At 36.2% G+C, this 22,165-nt stretch overlaps 1 protein-coding gene across 17 annotated transcripts; it reads left to right on the plus strand.

Moving 5' to 3' along the window:
* The first annotated feature begins 369 nt into the window (after positions 1 to 369).
* Positions 370 to 11,881, plus strand: LOC112703010 (putative pentatricopeptide repeat-containing protein At1g03510). 17 transcript variants are annotated; one of them, XM_072199453.1, is made up of 9 exons: positions 370 to 549; positions 3,804 to 4,025; positions 4,147 to 4,251; positions 5,115 to 5,192; positions 6,553 to 6,703; positions 6,851 to 6,921; positions 7,569 to 7,665; positions 10,543 to 10,748; positions 11,029 to 11,881. In XM_072199453.1, exons 2-9 carry the CDS (start codon positions 3,849 to 3,851, stop codon positions 11,077 to 11,079), a joined length of 936 nt encoding a protein of 311 aa, XP_072055554.1. In that variant the 5' UTR covers positions 370 to 549; positions 3,804 to 3,848; the 3' UTR covers positions 11,080 to 11,881. The 17 variants fall into 17 exon arrangements, 14 of the variants coding, with proteins under 14 accessions (XP_072055554.1, XP_025610073.1, XP_025610071.1 ...); XM_025754288.3 differs by having other exon boundaries at positions 3,824 to 4,025; positions 11,384 to 11,881; XM_025754286.2 differs by having other exon boundaries at positions 372 to 549; positions 11,384 to 11,881.
* The last annotated feature ends 10,284 nt before the right edge of the window (positions 11,882 to 22,165 follow it).

Below are 22,165 nucleotides of genomic sequence, written 5' to 3' on the forward strand. Positions count from 1 at the left end.
TAACCTGATTCAAAAAAAGTATTAAAAAATGAAATCGGACCATGCGATTTCATCTAGCAATTCATATAAAAAATTGCCAAGCTTACGCAAAACGTAGAGTCCGAGTTCAATCTTCCCAAATTCCAATTCTCAGCATGGAACTCAGACCATGCGATTTGTTGTCTCATTTCATATTAAAAAACTAAGCTAAAGCAACACGGAGAGTCCAATTTCAACCTTCTGAAATTTTAATTCTCATTAGCATACAAATCGGACCGTACAATTTACTATGCAAAAGTTTATAATCAAAAAACTCGCACGGTCTGAATTTTTCTACGTTACACTGCCAAAAAACTATTCAACATATATATCTAGTCCCCATGAATTCATAAGAATAGCACACATATGCGTTCGATTTCCATAAAATTGAGCCTAAAGTCACAACCATTCTAAAAACCACACCCACAAAAGCAAGTTCTATTTTTTTATTTAAAAGAAAAGGGAGTTTGTAAAATCCACCGAATTACCGAAATCAGCCGAGAGCCGCGCACAAAGCTGTGTCTTCAATCTGTGAGTGTCTTCTCTTCTCTTACTTCTTGCTGTTTCTTCTCCGACTTAACTTGATTTGACTTTCACCTTCAACTAGAAATGAAACTCTCCTTTGGTTCTGTTATCAAACGTTTCATTAGAACAAATATTACATAAAACACATTCAAAAAACGAGCTAGATATCCTAATAGCCATAGGAGAGCCCTTTGGGTTGAATCCATTTCCCACGCTTAGAAAGGTTTACCATTACCATAGGCATGGCTTAATTAATCAATAACCCAAAGGAATTACAGGGTGGATGTCTTAGTCAACTGATCATGGGATCTTACTCTACCAACCTTACACGCTTGCTTTCATTCACCAAGCACATGTCCTCCCACATAAGCGGTGGTCGTCACGAAGAAGCGCTTGCTGTTTTCCGACACATGCATTCATATCTTGCCTTGACTCTTGATGCCCATGTCTTCTCCCTCATACTCAAATCCTGCACTGCCCTGAATCGCCCCCAACTTGGCACTTCAATCCATGCTCATGTCTCCAAAGCCTCCTTTCTTTCAAACCAGTTTGTTGCCAGCGCTCTTGTGGATTTGTACGGGAAATGCGTCTCCGTTTCTTCTGCACGCCAGCTGTTTGATGAAATTCCCAGTAGAAATGTAGTTGTGTGGAATGCAATGATATCGCTCTATTCACATTTTCATGAAGTGGGTAATGCTTTACAGCTGTTCCAAGCCATGGATATCATGCCTAATGAATCAACTTTCAATTCAATTATAGCTGGTATGGCAAGACTGGATGATGGGTCATTCAAGGCTATAGCATTCTATAGAAAGATGATTGAACTTGGATTGAAGCCACAGTTGATAACCCTTCTTGCTCTGCTTCCTGCTGCTATTGGGGTAGCAGCTTTGAATTTGATTAAGGAGATTCATGGTTATGCAATAAGGAATGACATCGACTCCCATCCCCAGTTGAGTAGTGGTTTAGTTGAGGCGTATGGCCGAAGTGGTTGCCTTATGCATTCGCATGGTGTGTTTTGGAGAATGAAGGAAAGGGATTTAGTTGCATGGAGCAGCTTGATATCTGCATATGCTCTCCATGGGCGGGCAAGGGATGCTTTAGAAATCTTCAAGCAAATGGAATTTGCAAAAGTGCAGCCTGATGGGATTACTTTTCTTGGGGTTTTGAAAGCTTGTAGCCATGCTGGATTAGCTGATGAAGCCTTGTATTATTTTACTAGGATGTACAAAGATTTTGGTGTTGAACCAAATAGTGATCATTATTCGTGTTTAGTTGATGTTCTGAGCAGGGCAGGCAGGTTACATGAAGCATATCAAGTTATACAAGAGATGCCAGTGAAAGTCACTGCCAAAGCATGGGGTGCCCTTCTTGGGGCTTGTCGGAACTTTGGTGATCTGGAATTGGCAGAGATTGCGGCTAGAGCTTTGTCAGAGATTGAGCCTGATAATCCTGCCAATTATGTGCTGTTGGCAAAAATGTATGCTAGTGTTGGGAGACAGGAGGAAGCTGAGAAAATTAGAATGCTGATGAAAGAGCAGGGAGTGAAGGCAACAACTGGAAGTAGTTGGGTTGTGTATTCAGAATGATGATATTTGGCTACATGTGTTTCATCCAAAATGATGTTCTTGTAGAAGGATGAGCACATTGATACGGGGTTATCTTAATGAAGGAGGAAAATCTTGGACTAGTGTTGCAATTTTCCCGATGAATGCTTGATGAATGTTTCATAATCTGAAAAGATTAATTGTTTTAGAGATGTTGCCTCTTTCGCTATGTACTAACTCCAGGCAAGTAGCAATGCATGAGATATCAAGATGTGTTCATGACTGACAGGTAAGGCAGAGTGGGTGGAAATATGGCACTTGCACTTCTTGTCAAGGTTTTCGTGAATGATCTCCTTTTAGGTCCGGAGATTAAGATTACTTTGTCATTTTAAGATGGAGATAGATGTGAAACCCGTTACAGGAATCCTTCATTTCTAGCATCGGCTACCGCTTTCTAGCAACTAGATAATTCAAACTCAAAATGTTACATTGATCTATAAACTTAAGAATTATACTTTTCTCATGATTTGTTTTATTTTGATGGAAAATAATGATTGTATTGCTGTTTGTTCCTCGACCTGACAAGAGGAGCATAGTTTGCCAACCATGGCACCATGCGTATAGAGTTTATTAGTTATATTCAAAGATTGGGTGATATTATTTGATTCATGAATTTGAATTGCTCCATTCCATTCCTTGTTCTTTATGCTGGATCTTTAAAAAAATTTGGTTTACTTAAAGTAAATCAAACTTGGTGATTAGGCATGTTTTTCTGACTAATCTCTATGAAGGATTAATTGACAAGTTTTATCTAATTGGTCTGTATGTGTCAGTCTTTGAATCACATACATCTCTTCACATTCAATCAGTCAGGGACAAAATTTTCCAGATAACATAGATCAATCAGAATGAGGAGTTATAGAGTATAGGTGTATAGACACTAAGAGCAGTAGGTCACTGCCTGGTAGTCAGTGACAGCTGTAACTGTAGTGACTGCTGTACCTCCAACTATATTGTGTGTCAATGAGTTGTGATTACAGAATATATAAGCCCTATATATTCTGCAATCACAACTCATTCATGCACAACCAATAATATCACATTGAGAGATTCTGATCCAATTGTCTGTTCTCTCTGAATTCTTAAGGAGAGCACATAATTTTTGTCATATTATTTCCAAAACTCCTGATTCTGTTTTGAGAATAAAAATGTTTCATTTTTATAATCATGTTTGCAAAAAACCACATTAAAATTCAATCTTTAAAACACTTTTTGAGAATATGTCTATATTTAACATCATCAGGTATTTTTGCCAGCATGTTCAAAAATTGAAGACAGTTTTGGTAGTTTACCCAATGTATGATTCTAAAAGTAATTTTCTTTTGATGAATATTTTACTATATTGTAAGAGACAGCTACATATTTGATAATCAATTTTATTATATCTGTTTTTTAATATCAATTTCTATAGCTTTTTCTTGCGGCCCTTGCTTAGTGTTGCAAACATGAAGTTTATGAGCTTAGATGTCAAGGAAAATTAGTGAAGAGTACTTATTGGTGCCAAACTTTATCTTTGCCGGGCATCACAGTTACGCTTGGCTATTGAATGACCAACCTATATGATATAAAAAGCCTTGTTTTATTCACTACTTAGTTAAACTAATTGACAAGATGGGTATTCCTGATTGCTAATTTCCATGTCTTGAAAAACAGTCATAAATTTCTGCATGTAGTGCATGGCCATGTTCAACATCTGGTATGGCAGCAACAGCAACACATTTTGCGAGACAAGTAGGCACAGCTGTAAAGGAGAAAATTGGAAGGACAAAAAGAGCACAAGCACCATGGTACACCTCTCTGATGGCTGCTGCTTCGCGTGCACTTGTTGAAAGGTTACCATTGGTGGATCTCATTGTTGAAGTCAGAGATGCAAGGGTAGCATGCCACCGCAAACTCTTGTGCTGTTTCAGTCCTCTGTAAATCGTGTTTCAGCTTCTATCTTTTGTTTCTTTCCCTTACTTTAAACTTACTTTTTTCTTCATCCCTCTAATTTCAGATTCCTTTGTCTTCAGAATGTGAGTTATTAAGAAACAACCTATGCTCCTCTAGGCAAATTATAGCACTGAACAAAGTGGATCTTGCTGGTCGATCTGGTTCACAAGTATGTAATCCTCACCCTTTTTGGTTTTTCTTTTTTCTGGGCATTTTGGTTTCTGAAATGAAGACACTTTCCAAATACACTAAGAATGCTACACCACTTTCAGAATAATATTGTAATATTATAATACATGACACTGGATAGTATTGATTCTGACTTTTAATTAGAAGGCATGTATAGTTAAAAGTAAAATATTCACCAAGTATGTTCCATTGGTTGCTAAATTAATAAGATCTAAAGACTGTAAGTATTCTTCAATGTGAGCTTTCCTCTAGTTGTTGAAATTCTTGGTAGAGAAGGGGGAAGACTTGAAATTAATGAGAAAAGTTGCGTTTACACAATGAAGTTGTTAGCTCATATATAGAAGCTTTGAAGAAGTTAAACTAACTGAATAACCAATAGTTACCTTCTACTAATTAATTAATGGACTAATCTAACAAAGGATGATTGAGGTTACCTTATTCAATCTATAATCACACATTGTAATGAGTGAAATTAGGCATCCGAGAGAAAGTTATAGTAGGAAATATTATTGAAACTATAGTTTTAAGTGGTTTGGTCATGTGAGAAAAATTGCAAAAGCCTTGGTAAGAAGATTAGATAAAATAGAGGGTGTTCCAATAGTTAGCAGTACAAGGAAACTAAGAAAAATATAAACAAAATCATTAAGAAGAACTATATTAAAGGACTTGTTTACCAACCAAGGTTCTTTTATGAATAATGATGTTATTCGATTCATTTGGCTCCACCAAGTGGGATAAAAGGATTCTGGTTGTTTATGCTGGTAACAAGTGACATTTGAAGTGTTTTAGCTTCTGATTGTGTATTTATTTCATAAATTTTTCTTGTAATCCATTTGTGAATAGGCATGGACTGATTATTTTAGGAGAACAAATTGCATATCATGTGAAGTCGACGCTCATAACAAGGAGAGCATCAAAGAGGTAAACTATACTGAATGTGTACATGTACATGTGGCATAATGCATCAATGGTTTTGTTTGTAGCACACAGTATTTTGATTTGTTTCAGTCTAGCAAATAACTTTTGCTCCTTAGGAGAAGTCAGTTTGAGATTCTGAAATTGTTTTCTGTGTTGTTGCTATTCTGAACTCCTTTTTTAAAGTACAATTTTATTTTATAGCAACCTTCATAAATAGTAATTTTTATTGTTATTGTTATTGTTATTGTTATTGTTTCACATGTGGCAAAAAGATTCATATTGTAGTGAGTGGAATTGTGAAACTGAGATTCTCAATTGATGTGCAGTGATTCATATGATTATAATTAAAAAGAATTTGGCGTCTTGAGTCTTCATGTGTGTTCTCTTGTAAATTCAATTCTAGAATATGTTCTCTAGGGCTCCGTTTGATAAGTGTCTTAGAGACACAAATACATGGACACAGAGGTATGCAAAGATGTTTGGTAGCACTGAGTCAGAGAGACAGAAACAGCAAAACACATGGAGGGACTGAAATACACTTTCTCAATGCACATATTAGAAGGAAGAATACTTGTGTGTCTGTCTCAGTGTCAAGATCCACCCTATCCCTTGTCTCAAATGCAGCCTAGTAGAGAACATTCTATATTTGAATAAATGCATTTGAAATAAAGCACTTTCCACACGATCAAATCCTGTTTATATAACTATCCTTTACAAAGCCCACCGCTCCTGCTGCCCAATGTTCAGTTCCTCAGCCTATTTCCTTGCTAACCCATAAATGGCTGTCAATACCTCCAGTTCAAGATCAAAATATGACCAATCAGCACCTATTTTCTGAGCCTCAAGCATAAATGGAGAAAGGCAATTTAGGATTCTTAAGAACTCAGCATTCTCTATGGAAACATCTGATGGTTTGCTACTGATTTTGTAGGGAATATGAATTCGTTCCACTTTCTTGTTAGTGGATATATCAACCGTTAGATATAGTTTACTCACCAATTTGAATGGTGATATCATAGAAAGTCACATAAGGTGAAATCGTCTTGAATTGGCTGAAATCTTCTCCTTCATTGTCTATATGTTCACTAAAGGTTGCTCCCAACCTCATCTTGTTGGCAGGCAGTATACCATGTCCTGCTTTGTTATCTTTGGTTTCTCCTGCACTTACAAAATAATTCTTTCATGAAAACTCAAAATATACAAAAGAAAAGGGAAAAGGATCTTGTGCATATTCTACAATAGAAATATGACAACCATGAAATGTGCTAAATAGAGTATAATTTTGATACATCTATATTGATCTTCTTATTTTATTGATTCTAGTTGTTCATGAATTACTAATTGGACCTTTTCCTTTGTAAAGCTTTTGGGCCTTATACAGCGGCAAGTGAGAGAACTGAGGGGAACTAGTCATGCTAATTATACTGCAACAGTGATGTTAATTGGAATTCCAAATGTTGGAAAGTCAGCTCTTGCCAATTCCTTGCATCAAGTGGGGAGAAGTAGTGCAGCAGGTATTTAAATTTAAAATTTTCTTACAATTTTGATGTAGAGTAGTTGACAAGCTCAACTTTTGAAAAACACAAGTTGATGTGTATTTTGTCAGTTTGTTGAGTTCTATCTTGTAAAATTTATTCTCTATGGAAAAATTCACTTTATAGAAAAAGGAAAGTTGAGGCATGCAACTGTGAGTCCAGAACCTGGGGAGACTAAAGACATAAGAAGTTTTAAGGTTAGCTGTGTTTTATCCCTGCAGTTTGTATAATATCTTAATATTTTTGTAGAATTACATATTTGAAAAACTCCAAAATAGTTTTCTTTCGTCCAATATTTCGTACTTCTATTTGTTGACTTCCCAAATAAATTTATTCTTTTATAGGTGAAACAAAAAAGATTGTTCAAACCCTGTGTCTAATGCTACTTTCTAGCTTTCTCTCTGTTCTTTAAAAGTTTTTGACAAGGTTTTGCTGTTTAGCTTTGATAAAAAGAATATAGTAAGGCTCAGAAGAATGACATGAGGTTTGGGGAACAAGTGATCCTCACAAAAGCAAAAACAGATAAAAGAAAAGCAATTAATGATGCATAGTTATTCCTACCTTATTTTCAGGAACTACTAGGAACAAAATTTGCATCCAATTTTGTTTTTAATTGTTATCTAACAAAGACTCAAATAAAGCATGTATATATATATATAGTTTTTATTTTCATAATCTTATTTTTTGAGGTGTGCATACCCTTAAGATGCTAAAACCAAGAAAATTGTTTATATGTCCTAACTTTTTGAGCCGATGACAAGTTAATCAAGAACTTGTTGCAAATTTTGTCTTAATTGCATCTTTTAATGCTTTTCTCTCTGCTGAAACTTTGCTTTCCATTCAGATTGGTAGTCATCCCAATATTTTTGTCTTAGACACACCATCTGTTTTATCTCCTGATGTTCCTGACGTTGAAGTACTATCAAAACTAATTTTAACAGGTGTGTTAAAGTATTTTTATCCTTTTCTTGTGTTTGCTGTGTTGTGTTTATTAAACGAACATCACTTAGTTAATGGTTAAAATGATTTCTAAAAGATCACACGTGTCAATTTGGTCTTCGAAACATTAGAGGCTTCAAATTAGTAAAGATACAACAATGAATCAAATCAGTCTTCTATTAGATGATAACGTGTCACATAATTATTTATGCCACGTGTCATCATCATACTAATGGAAGGGTCAATTTGACTCATGGTTGTATCTTTTAGGATCAATTTGAGGCATCTGATTTTTTGAGGACAAAATTGAATGTACATGTGATTTTTCAAGGACTATCTTGAGTGTTTACTCTGGAAAGTTAAGTAGAATTTATATATTTTGGATAATATATCTTCCTCCTCATAATTGTACTTTCACTCTGGTCTACCATAATGTAACACCCTACCACACAGAACTTTACGCTTAAGCCGTAAAACAGAGGTGGTGTGGTATTACGACCTCTAAAATAAAATATATACATAATAATATCGAAAATGATACAGTATACGAGGAGTCTTGAAAAACAGATAAAGCAAAATCGCAAAATAAAAAGCACAACACTCAGAATTAAGGATTACTTGCGTGCGAAGAAAACTAAAGTTTATAAGCACAACTAAACAGAAAACAGGATTAGGAGGTCAAGAATACAAGATAACAAGCCTCCGACTCAGTCTACGAAGCTAAGGCTGGCTAGAGAATATTCACATACAAAATATACAACTTTTAACCCAAAGATACATGTTTAAAAATCCTAGTTCTCCATAAAACCTCTAAGCGGTACCAAAATAAAGTAAGTTGTCGGAGAGTTAAATACATAGGATTATATACAAATATACACCCAAAATAATAACCCAGAAACCCCTTTGCTGTAGAGCTCCAGACGCCTACCGAAGTGTCTCTTGACCTGCATCTGAAAAACAACAATATTGTATGGAGTGAGAACCGGGGGTTCTCAGCATGGTAAAGGTGTCATGCACATAAGATATAAGGTCTTGGGAGTGCTAGAGGCAATCCTAGAACGCCGACGCTCAGATATTGAAGCTTAAAGTATTAATATAGAAACCATAAACAGGTGGTCTTCTAAGGATATCTAAGCTTAACTTAAACTTAACATTAACTCTAAGTCTGTCTACCTTTCCTCTATTCCTCCATCTCCAGTGAATTTGCATAGACAGACAATCAAACAAAAGCAAACACAGATAAAGTACAAGTAATACAGATAGCAAGTATAACAGTTAACATATTATAATCAATTAGGCACTCCCAATTAATGCATAGCAAACAAGCAAACAATATTCACATGATGTATGCCTGTCCTATGACTGATGAGGCTCATCTGTCAGTTATCAAGCCAACCCGACAAGTCCGGCTGCTAAACCCTGGACTGTCCCCCGTCGCGCATCGTCAAGAGTCTATGCATAGCTTTTTCTCTCTCTCACACACACACACACAAATTGCTCAATGGGGGTACCATTCCCGAGAATTTATACGTACCCGGTCACCTTTATGACGTAGGGTCAACAGAGTATCGAGTCTCAACCTGGAACATGTGGTGGCAAGTCACGATATTTTACCCAGGAAAACTCGTATCTCAGATAATTGAGTGTATAAGCCAAAAGCATTCATAATACTTGTAATCATTGCATAATCATTTTCATTAAAGTCATAACACCATATGCACTCCAAGTATTTACATTTCCATAGATAATTCATCAATTTCCAACCTTACTTCACCCCCAAGCTACCCCCATTTCCTAACTTCATTGTATTACTAGAGTTACTACTATGCTTTGGGGCTAAAAGAATGAAAATAGAGGTTTAGAAGTTTGAAATTAAGCTTAAAAAACACAAAATCCAATTTTGCTGAAACAGGAGCCATGCGTACGCGTGGGCCACAACAAAATCTCTTCTGCTATTAAGAAAGAAGACCATATAGTCTATATTGAATTTGCATTATTGAGTGTGTTTGGAATCCAACAAACCTAGAGAAGAATTGATTTAGAGATCAAATAATGTATTTGGAATTTAACAAAATAAGAAAAGAATTTATTAGTCGAATCCTATACTTTTCATATCTTATATTTTGATAAAAAAATTCCACCTTGTTAGATAGGATATAATATGATTTGGATTTTTTGAGTTCTAAATATTTGAAAAGACTATTTCATCCTTTAAACTTTTACCAACCCAAACACAATACTCCAATTGATGACCTTGCAAAGAGAATCAAATTTAAGATCTTTTTTAAACATAATAATTGATTTGGAAATCAAGGCAATTGCAAACCCATTCTTTTCATAATATTCCAAACATGATTTGATTTATCAGTCAAATCAAATCAATTCAATTGAGCTTATCTTAATTCAAATAATTTCCCTTTCTTTTATATTCCAAACACACTCTAAATTCCTTTAAATAAATGTTTAGATACTACAGGCATATAGAAACTTAATGAACTTAACTATCAGATCCAAAACTAGTTGAGTTGGCAACTATTAAAGTTTATTCTTAAGGATTGGACCATAAGACCATTCTGCCTTTCTTGGTGCAGTTAACGATTTCAATTTTCAAATGTTCTCATGCCTCAATATTTCTTCATCTTCTATGCTTCAAGTTATCTTCCTTCATTAAGAAAGTGCTGAATTGTTTTCATACCAAATTCCTTCCTTCACTAACAAGCAAACCCATAAAAGTGAAGCAAACGTACCACAAAAACAGCTATCCTCATGAAAAGCAATATACTATTTCTGTTTTAGTTTAGCTTTTGTAGTTCAAACTTTTTGATAATATCTACATTTTGTTGATAGAAATCATGCCTTTGTTTTAATTCCTTATGCAGGAACAATCGGAGATTGTTTGGTCAGTAGAAAAGAAATTGCTGAATATTTTCTGGCTATTCTCAACTCTAGTGAGCAATACAAGAAATGGGTAAAATTATCACGTGATAATACTGTCGGAATATACCACGGCATTCCAACAGGGTGTTTGACTTTTTCTGAGTTTGAAGGAAAGAAGAAAAAGCAAATTCCAACTGATCACACGCAGGTATTTAACTTACTAGCTTACTGCATTGGTAACGACTCTTCGTGTAGTTGACTTTCAATTGTATAGTTAAAATATAGTCATTGTTACATTCTCATTAAAACAATAAGATTTGGATTCTGGAAGCGGAAGAATGAAAGGACAATCAAAAAGTTGAACACTAATAAACGGTTCTCAGTGTAACTATACAAACTTGTTAATCAATGGAGTCAAAGAATTGTTTACATTTCTTATTAAGTTTGCATATATGCTCTTTGGACTCCTACCAATGACTCAGCTATAGGATTTTCAGATTACCTTGGAAGTCGCAAGATTCAAATCTCGGTTTGGATGACAAAATGGCATGTATATTTTGTTCCTTCATTCCTTAGTATATCATAAATATGAATGAATTATACTCCAGATATTGTTTTATTCTCCTGCAATTGATCTTAATCTTTGGTAATTATATTTTGTAAAATGAAAATATAAAAGGTAAAGCCTCTCATTTATGTTGTTACTTAAACCCAACCCCACCCCCCTCCTCTCCCCTTTCCTTCCCCAGACACACAAAAGTGTGTATTGAAGAAGTGAGCAGTCTCCTTTCTTTTATTTTAATTATCTACTTATTTTAACTTTTTCTTGGTGTGCTTGGGTAGGATGACATAGTGTGCCATGTTCGGCGAACCCTTTTCGAAACAGTTTCATCTTTTGATGGAAACATAAGCTATGAAGATGAAATGGGAGCACTTATTGCTAGGCAGTTTGCTGCATTGCAAGAAGCCTTCCATGTTTCAGCTGAATGTGGAGAAGATGCTCATGTCAAGGTTGCTGGGAAGTTGCTTAATCTTTTCCGCACGGGTCGACTTGGACATTACATTTTGGATCATCTTCCATAAAATTTCACTAATCATTGCAGTCAATCCACTGCATAATAATAATAATAATAATAATCTCTTCACGCTTAGATCAGTCTTAACCAAGGGAAAAAAAGCTATTCAATGTAAGACCCAGGCACTTGAACTGGTTGGATCTATTTTAATCACCTATAAAACTAATTTGATTATGGAAGTAGAAACGCCATATTGGTATATCATAGCATTGCCGTACAATTCCTTGCTATAAGTAATTAAATAAATGTATACTGTTGCAATGTGTCTCTTATTTTACACCAACACTGACGTGCAATCTCGTGTTAAGCTTCAAAGTGGTCTTTGAAGTTATACTCGAGCCTGATAGTGGTTCTTGAAATTAACAGTTACTCATATTCATCCTTGAAGTTATACTCCGGGATTTAAAGTCGTCCTTCAAGCACTCTTCGTCCATGAGATGCCATCAGAAAGCTGATCTGAATTAATTTCTGACATGTTGGCAAGACAATGGATAGTTGACTTGCTGTAGAAATTTTTTTATGATAATTTAGTCTTTGAACCAAATTTAAAAACCTTAATCCCCAAATTAGCTTTGTTAAGTGTAGAAACAATATTATTACTGAGATAACTTGACTAAACAAGAAAATCAAGATTTATTGTGTTAAGACTCTGTTTTAGCTATCAATTCTATTATCAATTGGTTTCTGGGCCAGGAAAGATTGAGTTCTATATATAGTGTTTATGTGGTCCATTTCATGTACAATATAAAATTTCTTTTATTTCATTTAATGATAAGATACACAATACCAATTTCATTGTTAGTTGCAAAATCTCCTCTGCGACGTTCATCTTCAATCTTCTTCTTCTTCACTCTTGATCTCTGGTACCAAACATGGTATCAGAGCAAGACTCCGATCTAGAAGTAAATTCACCAGAAATCACATCTTCCAAAACACTAACCATGACTAACAATCTTCCTCTTCTCACAAATAATTCTCAGAAGTTCATGCTGATTGGTGACAAGTTTGATGAAGCAAGCTTTTTAACTTGGGAACAACTTGTTTTATTCACAATAGGAGCCAATGATCTTGAAGATCACCTCCAGAAAGAATTGGTCCCCTCCATGTTTGATTCTGAAGCAGATCGTGCATCCAACACAGTTTCAAAGAGCTACAAGCAGTGGAAACAACGTGATAATCTTCTCACTACATGACTTCTTCAATTCATGAATGAATCTTTCAAAACAAAAATGATTGGTTGCAAATTTACTTATCAGATATGGGAAAGAATTCAAGAGCACTTTGCAAAATTTTTGAAGATCAAAATCAAGCAATTAAGGACAGAATTGAAAAGCATCAAGAAAGGAGGAAGTTCAGCTAGTGAGTATCTCAAGAAAATTAGGAAAATTGTTGATTCTTGAGTTGCCATGGGTCATCATTTAACACTTGATGAGCACTTTGAAGCCATTACTGAGGGTTTAAATGAAGAATACAAAGTCTACATCTCGATGATGTCAAAATCAGACTCTGAGTCTAATAGATGCTAAAGCGTTACTGATCTCTCATGAAAGTATGTTGGAAAAATTCAAGAAACCTGATCTTGGAATCATACAATCAAACTTCACTCAAACCAGCTATCAATTCAACAATAGAGAAAATGATAGAGATTTCGCAGCAAGAAGAGGACGAGGAAGAACCTTTAGAGGTGGCAGATCGAATTGGAATTCCACAAATCGTCCTCAATGCCAACTCTGTGAAAGATTTGTACACACTGCAGCTTCATGTTTTCATCGGTTCGACAAGAATTTTCACATAAATTCAAACGACAATTCCAATTCCTCATCCTCAGTAACACCACCACCAAACTCTTTTCACAACCCCAGAGCCTATTTTACAACACCTAAATCTGATGTTGAATCCTCCTGGTTTCCAGACACGGGAGCCTCACATCATATCACCAATGATCAGACCAATCTTTACTCCTCTTCGGATTTTCAAGGGGCAGAACAGGTAATGGTTCTCAAACTCCTATTGCACACATTGGTCATTCATATCTCATCTCTTTAGATAATAATCACAGATTTATTTTAAAACAATTACTCATGCACCAGATATCTCTCATAATCTAATCAGTGTGCATCAATTCACAGTTGACAACAATTGCTATTTTGAATTTCATCCTGATGCAAGTTATGTAAAATCACAGGGCTCCCACCAGATTCTGCTCCGAGGATATCCTAAGCAAGGAGTGTATGAATTTGAGAGGATTGCTATAACTAAATCATCTAAAATTCAGTCAAATCCTCTTGCTTTTACTGCTGTTTGTACTTATTTTCAGGTCTAGATCAAAGATTGGGTCATTATGCCCCTAACATTGTATCTTCAGTACTTAATTCTTGTAATCTTTCTTCGATTCATATGAATAAAAATGATATTAATCATTCATCTCTATGCAAGTCTTATTGTATGTCCAAAATGCACTCACTGCCTTTTAACACTGATAATTTTCAATTCAATCATCCATTAAAAATGGTCTATACTAATGTTTAGGGACCTTCATTGTAATACCCTACCATACAGAGTCTTATGCTTAAGTCATAATTCAGAGATGGCAAGGTATTACGACCTCTAAAATAAAAATTTAGTAAGTATAGTAGTATGAATGAACGATTATAACTAGGAGCCTTTGTAGAAAAAGGGGTAAACAAAAATCGCAACTCGAAAGCGCAACACTCCGATCGATAACGTAACGAACAAGGATAAACCAACGCGAGATTATATATATACAAAGGAGTGTCAAAAACAGGATTATCAAGACTCAAAATCCGGCCGCGAAGATAACCGGTCCGAGCATAGTAATATATACATATGATAAAGTAAGGAAAACCACAAAGGAAACCCAAAGGGACACAAATACATAAAACCTATTCTCCAAAATCTCCCATAAGAGGAGTCATCACAGTTTGTATTATTTAATGGAGATAAAAGTATCTAAGCAATACATATAAACCAAAACAGAGTCCCGAGAACAAAGGATCTTCGCAAATCTAGAAGTCTCCAGCATCCCTCAGCGGGAAACCTCACGTCCTGCATCTGAAAACCACAAAATTCGCATGGGTGAGAACCAGAGATCCCCAGCATGGTAACAGCTTCCACATATATAATACATAATAATAGAGGAAAGCCGAAGGCAATCCTAGAACTTCCTCCAGATAATATCAAAGCTTATAAACAAGCTAAACCATATGTGGCGACTGACTAAAGATTCTTCAGTCTAACTAATACTTCCCTTTCCAATTCCTTCAGACCTCCCAACCACCAGCAGAAGTATAATGTAGCAAACACAGTTATATCAAACAAGAAATTTACAAATAGGAACAAATAAGGCATTTAGACAATTAGCAAGTAATATGCAGTCAAATAGGCAATCTCCACAATTCATATAGTATGCATATGATGAATGCCTGCCCCTAGTTGCTGATGATATCATCTGTCGGTTATAGAACCAACCCGACAAGTCCTGGTAGCTAACCATTGGACTGTCCCTCTGTCGCGCATCCCCAACTCGAGTTATACTCATCATAAACTTGATCATAATCATGATCTATATCCATCACCTTCATTGGTGAATATTTACGGGGGCGAGCTCATCCGGGTCTTTCACAGTGCCCGGCCACACTTACGACATAGGGTCAGAAGAGCTTCGAGTCTCAACCTGGAGCACGTGGTGGCTAGCCACTGCTTCCTTCCAGGGAAACTCTCATCTCCAACAGTGGAAGTGCAACATTCACAATTCATTCAACAGCATATATGCATTTATACATAGCCATAATCATGGCTCCGCCGTAACACGACAATAATCTAGCCATCCGGCTCACGGTTAAATCCATAACCAGCCATTCGGCTCACGGTTAAATCCGTAACCAGCCATTTCATTAACAATTACGGCCTTTCGGCCCTTGGCATAACAAGCACTTCCACCACCATCCTCCGCCTCTCACATAATCATCTTTGATCCTCATTGATCATTCATTTTTCCCTTGCTTCACTCGCAAGTTACCACATCCCCTAGCTCCCTTTCTAATAGTGACGTTAGGATTTTTGCCAGTAAAGAATGTCATAAAAACAGTCGCGTTGTAGACATAGTCTCTAAACCGACAGAAATCCCTTCGTACAAACGTTTTGGTTGTCACAAGTAACAAACCCCTTTTTAAAATTGATAACCGAGTATTTAAACCTCGGGTCATCTTCTCAAGGAATTGCAGGGAGGTATGTTCTTATTATTGGTTATGAAAAAGTGTGTTTGGGGTTTTGGATTAAGGTAAAAGGTACGAGTATATTTTTAAAGCAATAAAAATAAATAAATAACTGTAAAATAAACTCTTGGCAAGGTATGTGAACTGGAGGTCCTATCCCAGTTATCCTTATCAATTGTAATGAGAATTGGATTTTTCTCCCACTTTGTTAACCTCTAACTATGAAGGTAAGTTAAGTGGATGAATTCCAATTTTCAATTAACAATGAGTTTGATAACTCAAGAGTCACCAATTAATCAACCACAGCCAAGAATGTAAAAAGCTAAATTAAAATTATAAATATCTGAAATACCTTCAATTTATTCAAAGTAGTAAAATCTAACATGGAAAATATTCATAAGCCAATTGGGCAACAGGAAAATCCAAATTATTTATATCAATAAAAAAAAGCAATCATCAATCTGAAATATCTCAAATAACATTAATTAAGAAAATCAATCTAAACATGGAACATTGAAAATAAATAAAAATAAAGAACCTGGGATTGAGAGTCACTCCTAAAACTAAGAGAAGTCCTAATCCTAAGAGAGAGAGAGGAGAGAACCTCTTTCTCTAAAACTACATCTAAAACATAAAAAGTGAATTATGAGTGCTTAATTATGAATACATGCATTCCCCCACTTTATAGCCTCTAATCTGTGTTCTCTGGGCCGAAAACTGGGTCAGAAATAGCCCAGAAATCACTTCCAGCGCTTTGTGGTCCGTACAGGTCGCGGAAAAGTGACGCGGCCGCGTCGTCCACGCGATCGCGCGGATTGGTTGTTGGCTAGGTCACGCGTCCGTGTGACCCACGCGTTCGCGTCGCCTGGCGTCGAGGCAACTATGGCAAATTATATATCAAATCAAAGCCCCGGACGTTAGCTTTCCAACGCAACTAGAACCGCGTCATTTAGACCTCTGTAGCTAAAGTTATAGCCGTTTGAGTGCGAAGAGGTCAGACTGGACAGCTTAGCAGTTTTTCCAACATCTTGCATTCCTTCCACTTTGCATGCTTCCTTTCTATCCTCCAAGCCATTCTTGCCCTGTAATCTCTGAAATCACTTAACACACATATCAAGGCATCTAATGGTGATAAGAGAGGATTAATAATAAGCAATTATAAGTCCAAAGAAGCATATTTTCAATCAAAGCACATAATTAGGAAGGGAAATGTAAAACATGCAAATAGTATGAATAAGTGGGTAAAGAGTTAATAAAATCCACTCAATTGAGTACAAGATAAACCGTAAAATATGGGTTTATCAAATAGCTAGGCATATCATAATGATTTAAGACTTAAGTGGTGAGATCGGAGGCTTAGAAGTATGAGATTTGGCTTTTAAAACTCAAAAATCAACTTTGGGATGAAAACAAGGCCACGCGTACGCGCACTCCACGCGCACGCGTGGATGGCCACAAAACTTATCGACGCGTATGCGTCATGCACGCTAACGCGTGGATTAAAAATTAGCCAATCGACGCGCACGCGTCAACCACGCGTACGCGTGGGTGTTCTCGTGCCCCAGGCACAAAACTGGCACAATTCAGGCACAACCCTCTGGAAAATGGCTGGGCATTGGGTGCAGCACATCGACGCGCCCGCGCACATCACGCGCACGCGTGGATGGCGCTTTCTGGAAGAACGGCGTGTACGCGCCAAGTGCGCCTATGCGCGGGGGTCATTCTGCTAAAAATTTTCTAAGTTAAAAGCTGCAGAATTCACAAATTCAACCCCCAATCTTTCAACGGACATAACTTTCTCATTTTAAATTTTTTTTCACCCGTTCTTCAAACGACATGGACATCCCGGATCCAATTTCATTTCTAAACAGATTTGGCACAAAAAGGAGATTCGTAGTCTAAGTTATGTCCCGTCAAAGTATGCCCAAAAACCTATTTTTATACAAAACCACAAAGTGCCATTTTCAAAACAAGTCATTTTCAACTCTTTTCAAAATCAATCAAAACATGCCAATTTCATCCCTTTTCTTTGAAATTAATCAAAATATATCGAATTCAACATCAAGTCTCCTCAACTCACACATTGACACATTACCACAATTCACAAAAATCACTATCCCATCATTTTAACCCACTTCACCCAAGTGGCTCAAACTCAAACACATTGACATATCATATACTCTTCCTCATACCAATTTTTAACAACACCAATTCCAATAAACCATCATTGTACACAATCAATATCATACTCACCATCAACATGGTTCAATCCACAATTCAACCATAACCAATCATCAAGCATATATCACAACATGCATATTTCTCATACATCATACCATCAAGGCATCAATAATCACCATCACATATATGACCACATCATATATTTCAACCATCCAACAACATCAACAATTCAATGCCTATCTTAGGGCCGCTAGCCTAAATATTTCCTACCACATTACATATTAGATACGGGAAACCGAGACCATACCTTAGCCGATTTCCCAAGCTCAACCGGAGCACTTCCAAACCACTTTTTCCTCAAGCTCTCAAGGCCTCAACACCTCCAAGAATAGATTTTTCACCACCAAACCCTTTTGAAGCTTTTCAATATCACCAATCAAGCTCCAATATTCACATATACACAACCTAAGCCACAATCATCACACCCATACACAACATCTCAAAACCCAAACATCATAGAACCACAAATTATACTAGGGTTGAGAATCTTACCACATCCAAGGTCCAAGGAGACAAGATTAATCTTCTCCTTCAAGAGAGTTGGGTCCTATAACATCAAAGAGCCCAAAATCTCAATATTTTTGCTCATGAAACTCGAAAATAAGGCTGAAAATTCGAAGAGAAAAACGTGGCTTACCTCAAGATTAATTATATGGGTTTTGTAGAGCTCTTCGCGGTGAACGTGTGGCCATAAACGGTGCGGCAATCGGAGCTCTAGATCAAAAGTTATGGTGGTTTGAAGATCAGCCAAGGGAGAGAACTTGAGAGAGTGTTCTTCCCTTCCTCTCCACCATTTCAGCATGTGTGTGTGTGTGTGTTTAATGAGGAGAGAGAGTGTTGAAAACTAGGGTTTTGGTTTAGTTATGTTGGGTCAAGGGCCCACTTTGGGTCCGGTTGGCCCGGTTTGGCCCGTTCGGTCCAATCTTGGTCCGAATTCTATAAAATTGATACCAAATTTCTCGTCTCAATCTCCTCTATCACATTTAGCCATAAAAATTACATTTAGGACTTTTCTAGAATAAATTCTCATTTATGGGTTAATTAGTCATTAATTAACCGGATTTTACATTCATCAGTCATTTCCCATCATGGTTTCTCATATTATGTTTTATTTCTAGATGCATGCACAAGATATCTTTGCATCTACTTAATATCCTCAAAGTCACAAGTGTTCGCTGCTTTTCAGCAATACAAAAATCAGATGGAAAATTTTTCTAGTTTAAGAATTAAACAATTACAATCTGATCATGGTCAAGAGTATATGTCTCATTCTTTTAAATCCTTTTTAGCAACAAATAGCATCATACATCAATTTTCATGTCCCTATACTCATCAACAAAATGGTAGAGTTGAGAGGAAACATAGACATTTAGTCGAAGTAGGCCTTTCATTATTAGCTACTGCATCCATGCCTCTTAAACACTGGGATGATGCATTTTTAGCTGCCGCATTCATTATAAATAGATTACCTTCCACTGTGACATCAAATAAATCACCATTTGAACTTTTACATAAACAAGTACCAGATTACAGTTTTTTTTAAAGTGTTTGGATGTAGATGCTATCCTCTACTTACACCTTATAACTCTACTAAATTTTAATTTAAATCTGATTTGTGTGTCTTTATGGGATATGCCCCACATCATAAGGGCTACAAGTGTATGGATTCTCAAGGTAAGATATTTATTACTTGTCATGTGCTTTTTTATGAAACGATTTTTTCATATAGTTCTATATTTTCAGAATAGTGCAATATGCCAGTCAAAAATTCTACTGTCACTTCTATATTGTCGGTCCCTATATTGACTACCACTACCAATTCTACACCTAATTCAGTTTCTCCTTCACTTATCACTCATACATCTACCACACTAATTCTTAGTACTGGCCCTCCGGCCTCTTCCTTAGATACAGTAGCTAATTCTCCAACCCCAAATCCTATCTCCATAGGGGACAGTGAAATTTCACCTCCGTCCATTGCCAATTCTAACACCACCAATGTTCATCTTATGGTCACACGCTCAAAGGCTGGGTCCATAAAGCCTAAAGCTTTACAATCCACAATGAAAGCTCCTCCTGATCTTCTCAATGAAATACCCCCCAATACTAAACTTGCTCTTACAACACCACATTGGACCAAAGCCATGGAGGAGGAGTTGGCTGCTCTGCATCGAAATCAGACTTGGATAATGGTTGAACCACCAAAAAATAGCACAGTGATAGGTTGTCGTTGGGTCTATGCTATCAAACGACATCCCGATGGAACAATTCTCAAATATAAAGCACGACTAGTGGCCAAAGGCTTTTATCAACGAGAAGGAATTGACTATGATCAAATTTTCAGCCCTGTCATCAAGCCAGCAACTATTCATATCATATTAACACTTGCAACTTGTAACAACTCACGTTTTCACATAAAACCATTTTATAAAATAATTGTAGTGCCCGGAATAGATTCAAAATTTAGAAGTTTTAATTTAAAAATAAAAATGTAAAATTTGATTTCAGTAAATTTTTCTGAGTTGGAAAATGTATCTTTTCGAAAAGATTTTTGTAAAAATGCGTACTGGCACTTAAGCTAGCAGTACCGGCTCTAGACTGTCCAGTACCACATATTTCGGAAAATAATATTTTGAAAAATTGATTTATTATTTTGAAAGGAGAAAAATAATTTAGAATCGAAGATCGGACACTAATCTTAAAGGTTTTAGCCCAAAGTGGGTCAAACGGACCTAAAACGCTAACTGGTTGGACCGAGTCCAAACCGGCCTAAGGTCCAACATATATAAGCTCATTTAATGAGTATTTCAGCCCATTATCCCCCATTTTGAAGAGAGAGGTGCGGATTAAGAGAGAAGGGGGAAGGAAGGGGGTGACACTATTCACCTCCACCTTCCGGGAGCCATAACTTTTGATCCGGAGTTTCGATTGACGAGTCATTTATGGCCACACGAAGCTCTTGTTGAGCTCTACATTTCTATCTAAGCAAACCTGGTAAGAAACTGCGTCTCACTTTCCAGTTTCGTGCCCTAGATTTTTGGATTTTTGAGGTTATGGTTTTGAGTAGATTTTGTAGTTTTGGTTGTTTAGGTGATCTCTAGTAGCGGATAATTAATGGATTTTACCCCTAATTTCGTTGGATAAGGTAAGAAATATCTTTATCCTTGTGGTTTGGTATAGTATGAGTTTTAGTTGTTGATGTATGTCTATGTTGTATGTATGAAGCTTGTTTTTGGAATTGGTGGTGGCTTTTGGTGTGGCTTTGATGGTTTGGAGCTTGGTGGAAGCTTGATTAGAATCAAATTTGATGTTTGAGAATATTGGGAATCGGCCAAGGTATGATTTCAGTTTTCTTTATGTAATATGTAATGTTTCTAGAAACTTAGGCTTGTTGACCCTAAGATAGGATTGAATGATATGGGTGTATGAGTAATTATGTGTAAATTGATGTTAATTATTGGTGTATGGGATTATTGTGGATGATGATGATTGTTGGAGATTATTGATGTTGATGAGTATTGAGAATGATTATTTATATTGATGAATAATGAGAATTTTGAGAAATTAAAGTGACGAGTTAATGTAAAATGTTTAGGGTGGGTTGGAATGAGAGATATTGATGATTATGATGTTTGATGACATATATTGATAATGATTTTGATTGTTAGTTATTGTGGTTGTTGAGAATTGTTGGGTGTTATTGGTGTTGATGAGTTTTATGATGGATTTGATTAATCATGGATAGGGCTTGATAATGACTATTGGAATTTATGAGGAATTATTTTGGGTAGTTGAGGTTGTTGTTGATTGATTATGATTATGAGTGTGGATTTATGATTAAGTGGAAAATTATGAATTTGGTAGTGAGATATGGAATAATGGTTGAGTAATTTAAGCGAAATTGAGGAGAATGATATGAAGAGGTAAGGTGTTGTGTGTGGTAGTGGTTTATGATGATTGGGTAGGTTTTGATTTGGTTTTGAATAGAAAGTTGGTTAGAATTGAAGTTTTGAGGTTTTTGGTAAAAATTGGTTTTTAATGAACTGATGAGTCCATATTTGATGGTATATTTT

The sequence above is a fragment of the Arachis hypogaea genome, chromosome 7, assembly GCF_003086295.3.
Source record: "Arachis hypogaea cultivar Tifrunner chromosome 7, arahy.Tifrunner.gnm2.J5K5, whole genome shotgun sequence".
In the NCBI taxonomy this organism is placed as follows: Eukaryota; Viridiplantae; Streptophyta; class Magnoliopsida; order Fabales; family Fabaceae; genus Arachis; species Arachis hypogaea.

Excerpts from the sequence above, each read along its gene's own strand:
- LOC112703010 (XM_025754284.2), top strand. The coding sequence starts at position 846 with ATGGGATCTTACTCTACCAACCTTACACGCTTGCTTTCATTCACCAAG.